The sequence below is a fragment of the Mustela nigripes genome, chromosome 17, assembly GCF_022355385.1.
Source record: "Mustela nigripes isolate SB6536 chromosome 17, MUSNIG.SB6536, whole genome shotgun sequence".
Lineage (NCBI taxonomy): Eukaryota > Metazoa > Chordata > Mammalia > Carnivora > Mustelidae > Mustela > Mustela nigripes.
The window spans coordinates 9,713,168-9,721,442 of NC_081573.1; the positions used below are offsets into that span (position 1 = coordinate 9,713,168).

An 8,275-nucleotide genomic window follows, 5' to 3' on the forward strand; every position below is an offset into this window, starting at 1 on the left:
GCTGTGTGGGTCTCTGGACCCCAACGCCACAAGCCTGTGCATATCCCAACAAGGGCATGTGCGCGCTCTCCTATATGCTGGGAAATCACAGCTGAAGAGGGAGAGGCCTCAGCCCTTGTCAGGGAACCCAAACGTAGACAAAAATGAAAGGGGTAGGGGCCAAGAAAGTCAGGAGGCGGGGAGGAGCATGGAAGGGAGGAAGGGCAGGGACGGACAGAGACCCCGCCCCCATCCCGCATGCCCCGCCCAGTGCTCCTCCGTTCAGGGGCCCCTCAGAGCCCAGGGAGGAAGGGCGGCCAAGCGGACAAGTGTGGAGAGCAATGCTCCTCCTGAGTTTTTCTAGAGCAGAAGCTCTTCTCACAGAGGGAGGGATAGAGCGGGCAGCAGGCACCGTGGAGTCCCCTTCAGCCATTCCCCGAGGAGGACGGGTCCCTGGCCGGGAGGGGAGAGGGCTGTGGGGGCGCTGTCCCTGCACCCTGACCCTGAGCTCTGTGGGTCTCCAGACCCCAACGCCACAGGCTTGTGCTTGTCCAAACAAGGGCATGTGCCCGCGCTCCCATATGCTGGGAAATCACAGCTGAAGAGGGAGAGGCCTCAGCCCTTGTCAGGGAATCGAAATGTAGACAGAAGTGAAAGGGGAAGAAGGGGACAAGGAAGTGGGGAAGGAGGTAAGGGGTGGAGGAGGGAGGGGAGGGGAAAGGAGGGGCCCTGGCAGATACCCCGCCCCACACCCCTGCCTCCGGGGCCACTTAAGACAGAGCCAACATTGGGACAACTGCTTCTCCTGAGCATTTCTGGAGCAGAAGCTCTTCTCACAGAGGGAGGGACAGAGCGGGCAGCGGGCACCATGGAGCCCCCTTCGGTCCTTCCCCGAGGAGGACGGGTCCCCTGGCAGGACCTCCTGCTGGCAGGTGAGAGGGACAGTTCCCTGGGAGGAAGCGGCAGGGTGGGAGAGAAAGGCTGGCTGGGGTCTCCAGGGAGGACAGGGCTCTGAGAGGGGACAAGGGAGCAGGGCAGGACTGGGGGAGCCGCTCAGCGACAGGACTGTCTGAGGATCTGGAAGTGGTGAGCCACGGGCTGTTCCCCAAGTTACTCATCACTGAGCACTGAATTTGGAAAACTGATGATAACAACAACCAGGGACCCTAACTGCTGTCCCTTCCCACCAACCTGAGATCTTGACAAGTGCCAGACTTGGAGGGCCCTGGGGACACATTCATTGAGCCCCAGTATTTGCTGCCTGCCCCACCACGGAGGTACAGCACACATCAGACGAGTCCCTGCTCCCCAGGCTCACTTCTGTGGGGACGAAAACAGATACCCAGAGACATCTAGAATGTGAGGTCAGGTACCGACAAGCATCATGAAGGGAACAGAACAGGGAAAGGTCAGGACGTGGAGACAGAGGGTCTTCAGAGGAGGCGGTCAGGGCAGGCCTCTCCCGAGGAGCCCCTGAGCGTGAGCAGGTATCTGAGGGCAGTGAGGGAGTGAGCCACAGACATGGGAGGAAGTTGTTCCAAACAGAGGGAGTAAGTTCAGAGGTGAAGCAGTGCGGTCATGCCGCTGACCTTGACCAGCAGAGACACACACAGACACACAGATAGATACCTGTGCACACTCACACACACACACCCCAAGGCTAGGGGGCTAGGGGATGCGGACCTGCTCCGTCTGCAGGGCCCCAGCTTTCCCTCCGACACCCAGGTCCAGACCCTGATCCGTCTGCTCCCTTCCCTCCTAGTCTCGCTCTTAACCCTCTGGAACCCGCCCACCACTGCCCAAGTCACTGTGGAGTCCGTGCCGCCCAGTGCTACCGAAGGGAAGGATGTCCTTCTGCAAGTCCACAATCTGCCTGCGGATCTTGTAGGTCTCACTTGGTTTAGAGGGGAAAGCATAGCGCCCAACCGTCAAATTGTAGCATATGTAGTAGCCATACAAGTAAATATCCCAGGACCTGCACACAGCGGCAGAGAGACAGTGTACCCCAACGGATCCCTGCTCTTCCGGAACATCACCCTGAATGACACAGGATACTACACCCTACAAACTGTGAATAAAAATGTTCAAGTTGAACAAGTAACTGGACAGCTCCGCGTATTCCGTGAGTAATTCCTTCTATTTCTGGTGCGGGGTGGGGTGAATTCCTGCTTCACACAGGATGACAGGCCAGGACTGGGCCTCCATCCCTCTCTGCATTATGTCCCGTGTTGGGGGAGGGTTCCAGCATTTAGTGCAGGACACAGAGTGGAGACTAACTTCCTAAGATTGGAATTCCTTTCCTGGAATCCAGACTCTGGGATCGTCTGAGAAAGACTCTGCAAGGTCCATCAGGGCCAACCTGAGGGGCTGCCTGGGATCCTCACCAGAGCTCAGCCCAGACCACTGTCTCAGGGCTCCTGACTCTAGTGACCCTGGGGCATCTGTGCCAGGATGGGGTTGGGGCTCCTGGGCAGACCTGACTGGGAGCAACCATTTCTGGCTGCCTGAGGTGGTCACCAACCAGGGTTCGGTCTCAAGAGCCACACCGGGGGAGGGGCCAGCCTGGTCTTTCACCTGAGGCTCAGCATGGACAGCACAGACCTAAAAAGCACCCAGTCCATTAGCCAACTACTCTGGGGGATTTGGGGGACACCAGAGGAAGGGCAGCACCGCCAGGGAGGAACAGAGGAAAGAGAAGCTCCATGCCACCCCTCCTCCTCCAAGAATCAAGCCCAGGGAACCTTCTCTTGTGGAGCAAAGTAGTAACAGCTGCTGTTTGATTGGCCAGCTGCTATAGCCCAAATTTGGGTCAGGTATTTGGGGTTGTTTAAAGGATAATGCACAGGCCTAGAAAGTAGGGGTCATTTACCATTCTTCCTAGTGCTTTAAGGGGAAACCAAGGCACAGTCACTGAATCAGGGTCACACAGACTGAGGAGCAGCAGATGGGAGTGACCCCGGTTCTGTGTGATTACACAGCCCCGTCCTCTCCTCCGTCAGAGGGAGGGATGCTCGTGTGGGCGGTGAGAGCAAACAGAGGCTCGCTCCGTGTTTGTGTTTGGTCTGGAACCCAACACCCTTTGTCAGCAATCAGAGGCAGAACAAGCTGGCCGCCCCTCAGATGCCTGAGCCTCACCTCACTGTGCTGGACTTGAGATCTGATTGTTTCCTGGTGTGTTCCTGGCCCTCCCACTGGGTGTCAGGGAAAGGACTGGCCTTCTGCTCCCCACTCTGCCTCTGAAACCAGCCCAGGGGCCACATGTAGGAAACTCAGTTGCTTTTGTTTGGGAAGGAAAGAAGGAAAGGTGTGGGAGTTTCTTCCAATGAGGGCAGGGAGCCTGGTGGTCAGATCTCCTAGGATCCTGCACCCAGAGTGCCTCTCTGAAGAGATGATGGGTCGTTCATTCCCTCAACACCCCTGCCTCCTGCTCATCCCCTCACTCTCTGCCGGTCATTGGACTTGGCTCTGCCATGGAAGGTGTCACTTCCTCATGAGGGTCAGTGCCTCACTCGTTATCAAGCAAATGGGCAAAGCTCAGGTCTTTGGGACCTGAGTCCTGGACTGACCTCCCAGCTTGTTCCTGTTGTCTCCAAGTATCATTTCTGCTCAGATCCCATCACCGTGCTGTTGTCAGATCAGTGAGGAGCCAGGAGGGGTCCACGGCTGTCTCTGACTCTGTCCTGTGTCTTCCACAACCAAAGGCTGCTCTGTATTGACATTGGAGACAGCCTGTGCTCTCAGACACACAGACCATGGGGTTTACTTTCTCTGAGGCTCAGGTCCTCATGCATTTGTCTTGAGATACACAGATCTGCCTTATTCTTTGAAGGACTCCAGTTGGCTGAGAGGTGAGAGATGCCAACTCTGATTCAAGATGCCTGTGGAGGAATCACAGGTACCACCTCGGGCAATATTCTTTCTGTTGTCTGCGCAGCGGAGTTACCCAAACCCCACATCACAAGCAACAACTCCGACCCCGTGGAGAATGTGGATTCTGTGCTATTAACCTGTGAACCTCAGACTCAGGAAACGAGCTACCTGTGGTCAGAAAGCAGTAAGAGCCGCCCGGCCAGCACCAGGCTGGAGCTATCCCTGGACAACAGGACTCTCACTATACATGGTGTCATAAGGGATGACACAGGACCCTATGTGTGTGAAACTCAGAACCCAGTGAGTGACGGTCGTAGTGACCCATTCACCCTGAATGTTCTCTGTGAGTAGCTTCCGTTCCTCCCAAACCCGGGCTGCCAGCCCAAATCCACACAGCCAGGGGCCAGCCCACATCCATCCTTCTGGGGTCCAAGTCCATGACTCTCAGCTGGACCCCCAGGCTGGCCATAGCGGCTTGTCCCACGCAAACCTGGGCAAGCCTGGCCTAAGCCAAGACTAGGAGGGAACAGGCTGCTCCTCCCTGAGAGGGTCACCAGCCTTTGAGCGGACCAGGCTGAACACAGGGGGTTTCTGGTTGGGACTTTATAAAATGAGGTTGGGACCCAGCTCAGAGGGACACTGTGGCCCTTGTACAGACCAGGAGCTTCCCCTTCCCTTGCATTTCATCAACTGTGGCTTTATTCTGTTTGCTCCAGATGGCCCGGATGCCCCCTCCATTTCCCCCTCAGACTCCTATTACCATCCAGGGGCCAACCTCAGTCTCTCCTGTCACGCAACCTCTAACCCACCTGCACAGTATTCTTGGCTTATCAATGGGAGGCCCCAGACAGACACACAGGAGCTCTTTATCCCCAACCTCACTGCGAATGATAGCGGATTCTATACCTGCCTTGCCTCTAACTCTGGCACTCGCCTCAAGAAGACCACAGTCAAGACTATCACAGTCTCTGGTAAGTGGGTCCCTGGAGCATCTGCATGGATTGCTGTGGTGAAGGTCTGTCTGTCTCTCGGAAAAGAGCATAGAAATTATTTCCCATTTGCTATGTCACAAGCAAATACCAAGTCTGTCTCTGACCTCTCCTTTTACATGTCTGCAGGTGCTTCCTCCCCTTGCTCTCTGATTTCTCAAGGCAGACCTTGGGTCCAGCCTGGAATGTGGGGAGGGGCTTCTCAGTTCCAGAAAACCCCAGGCACAAAATGGGGCTTCGCAAATGGAGAAGAATGATCCTCTAGTCAAGTTGTTTTTTGTTGTTGAACTGCAGAAGTCCTTTCTGTAATCCAGATATTAACCTCTTACAGATATGGTTTGCAAATGTTTCCTTGCCCTCACATTTTCTTTGTTAGTGACCTTTATGTGACACACGATGTGACATAGTTTCAGGTGTACAACATAATGATTGGACAACTCTGTATGTTATACTCATTCAATACAGTGTAGTTCCCATCTGTCCCCATGCAGCCTGATCAAAATACCATTGACTGTATTTCCTATGTTGTACGTTTCATCCCTATATCCTATTCATTCCATAACTAGTACTACCACTCTCCAGATTCTGTCTTTTGATGCACTGAAGTTTTCCATTTTGATGTAATCCAATTCATCTGCTTTTTCCTTTTGTTGTCTTTGCTTTGGGTATCATATCTAAAAAATCATTGGGAAATTCAGCTTCAGTAAGTTTTTGTATTACATTTGTTTTTAGACTTTTACTATTTGACTCTTAAATTTTTTAAAGATTTTATTTATTTATTTGACAGAGGTGACAAGTAGGGAGAAAGGTAGGCAGGGAGAGAGGAAGAAGCAGGCTCCCCACTGAGCAGAGAGCCTGATGTGGGGCTCGATCCCAGGACCCTGGGATCATGACTCGAGCCAAAGGCAGAGGCTTTAACCCACTGGGCCACCCAGGTGCTCCTCCTAATTATTTTTGCCTGGACTTCTGTACTGTGTCAAATACAGGCAGTGAAATTGTCATGTTTATCTCCTACCTGATCTTAGAGTAAAGGCTTCCATGTTTCATCATGGGGGATGATACTGGCTGTGTGTGTTTAATATAAGGCCTTTTTTATGAGGCAGTAGTTTCCTTATATTGTAAGGGTGCCAATATGCTGTATATAGTAACCACTCTGCAGAAGTGCTTCACCATGAGAGTCAAGCCACAGATCTGTAAGTAAAAGTCTTCATCAGAGTGAGAAATCTTGTAGATTGAAAACTTTGATTCCTAAGTTAATGAAGATGGGGCAGGAGGTTCTCATTTCCTAGTAAATTATAACAGTGTAAATGCCTTCCCTACCTTACATGAAGCTGCCTTGGACACAGAGATAAGAAGGGCTGTGAACCTTCCTCCTTCAATATATATGGAAAGGAATATAAGGAATGAGGCCCTATCTTTTAATGTCACAAAAGTTCAAGAAAACCACACAGAAGCCCATGGGGAAAAATTCCTCATGATAATGAGGTTGCTGGCCCCATGGGCTACGAGGTTTCTTGTTGATGATACTACAGCGGTGTCTCAGCAGAGCAGACATGTGACAGAGGGTGAGAGGGGAAGGTACAGCCCTCTCCTTACAGACTGTCCGTGAACAAAAACACTCATCCTTCTGCACAGCAGGGCCATACTCTGGGGCACCTTCACAGAGTTCATGGGGGCCCTCAGAGTGGCAGAGATCTCAAAGGAAGGAGCATAACCTGGGCCCCAAGCCCATTCTCATTCAATCACTTCCTGTGTTTCCCTACAGAGGCAGTGTCCAAGCCCTCTCTCCATGCCAGCAACACCACAGTCACAGAAGACAAGGACTCTGTGGTCCTGACCTGCTCCACAAACAACACTGGGGTCTCCATTCACTGGTTCTTCAATGGCCAGAGTCTAAAGCTCACGGAGAGGATGACACTGTCCCAGGACAACAGCACCCTCACCATACGCCCTGTCAGGAAGGAGGATGCCGGGAATTACCAGTGTGAGGTCTCCAACCCAGGCGATTCCAGGAAAAGTGACCCTGTGAGGCTGGCTGTGAGCTGTGAGTGACCCTCAAACTCGCCCCCTTCCTCCCTAATATTTCATGGCAGGCGGCATGAAATGAGTGGCAGCCTGCAGGAAGTGGGAGTCTCCTTCAGAGCCTCTAGGGCAATATGGATAAAATTCCCCAGAATTAGATGAATCTTGTTAGCATCTTGGTTCTGATTTTTACTAGTTGTTGTAACTCGGTCAAGACATTCAACCTCCTGAACCTCATTTTCCTCTTCTCTAAAACTGGAAAGAACAGCTGGATCTCGGGGAAGTTGTGAGAGTAGTTAGTATAGTTAGTATGAGTTCATGAGATGAAATCCTGAGACAGCGTCACACTCAGATTTGGGGCTCAGTCCAATTTAGCAGCTATTGTCCTTTGGTTATTAACATTTTTATTGCCAGCTGTAATGTCTCAGGGAATTGGGATGAGTGTTGTCTGATCACGTTCCAGCTCTCTGACCTTCACTGGTTTACTGATTACAGTACTCACTTTAAACACTGAGTTGTTCCTTAGTGAAGCCCTTTACACACTGAGTTGCTCATTGTGCACAGTGGGTGTGACACCTGGCCCCTCGTGGGCAGGGAAGCAGCAGATGAGTCAACATAAATATTCCCCTCGTGCCTGGCACAGAGCAGACCTCAAAAGCAGTCATCTGGTGTTATTATCTTTAATCAATGTTGAGTGGACAGGTAAGGGCCTCCCTCTAAGACCGTCAGTGAGGATGGAACAGAAGACATGGGGAAGAGGCATAATGTGAAAGGAAAATAAACAGGATGCCAGCCTTGGCCCTTGGGGGTGGGAGGAAAATGTGAAAATTGAAGCAAGTCCAGAGTTTCACTGTGAGGAACAGAAATGATGCAGCAACCAAGGGGATGGGGACACTGTGGTGACAACACACATGCCACCCAGACCTCAGTGGCCTTTCCTTCCTCCCTAACCAGGCCCTTCCCACATGGCCACTCCTGGTTTCCACATATTTGACTTTGGACTCATACCCCTCCCTTTTTCTTTTTATTTCAGATGGAAGAAGCACCACAGGCCTCCCTATGGGGTCCATAATTGGCATTGCAATCGGGGTCCTGGTCGGACTGGCACTATAGTTCCCTCCTGGAGTGTCTCCTGCTCCACACAGTTTTCTCAGAGTTCCACAGAATTTTCAAGACTGATCGTCTCAAAACCATACAAATTTGTCCATAGAATAGAGAGGGAATATTGCTCCAACTCATTCTGAGGTTAGTAAAACCTTTAAATTGAAATAGGAACAACAAAAGTACAAAAAGATGAAAATATCATACTCATGAACAGAGAAGCAAAAATACTAAACAAGCTATTCTCAAACGAAATCCAACAGTGTATAGAATAAGACAGTACACCGCAACTAAGTTCCAATTGTACCAGCAAA

At 51.6% G+C, this 8,275-nt stretch overlaps 1 protein-coding gene across 1 annotated transcript; it reads left to right on the forward strand.

Annotated features, from left to right (window-relative positions):
* Positions 1 to 728: 728 nt before the first annotated feature.
* Positions 729 to 8,068, forward strand: LOC132005275 (carcinoembryonic antigen-related cell adhesion molecule 1-like). The gene is made up of 6 exons (XM_059382207.1): positions 729 to 911; positions 1,742 to 2,101; positions 3,914 to 4,192; positions 4,566 to 4,820; positions 6,604 to 6,882; positions 7,894 to 8,068. The coding sequence occupies exons 1-6, from the start codon at positions 848 to 850 to the stop codon at positions 7,971 to 7,973; spliced, it is 1,317 nt and encodes a 438-aa protein (XP_059238190.1). The 5' UTR covers positions 729 to 847; the 3' UTR covers positions 7,974 to 8,068.
* The last annotated feature ends 207 nt before the right edge of the window (positions 8,069 to 8,275 follow it).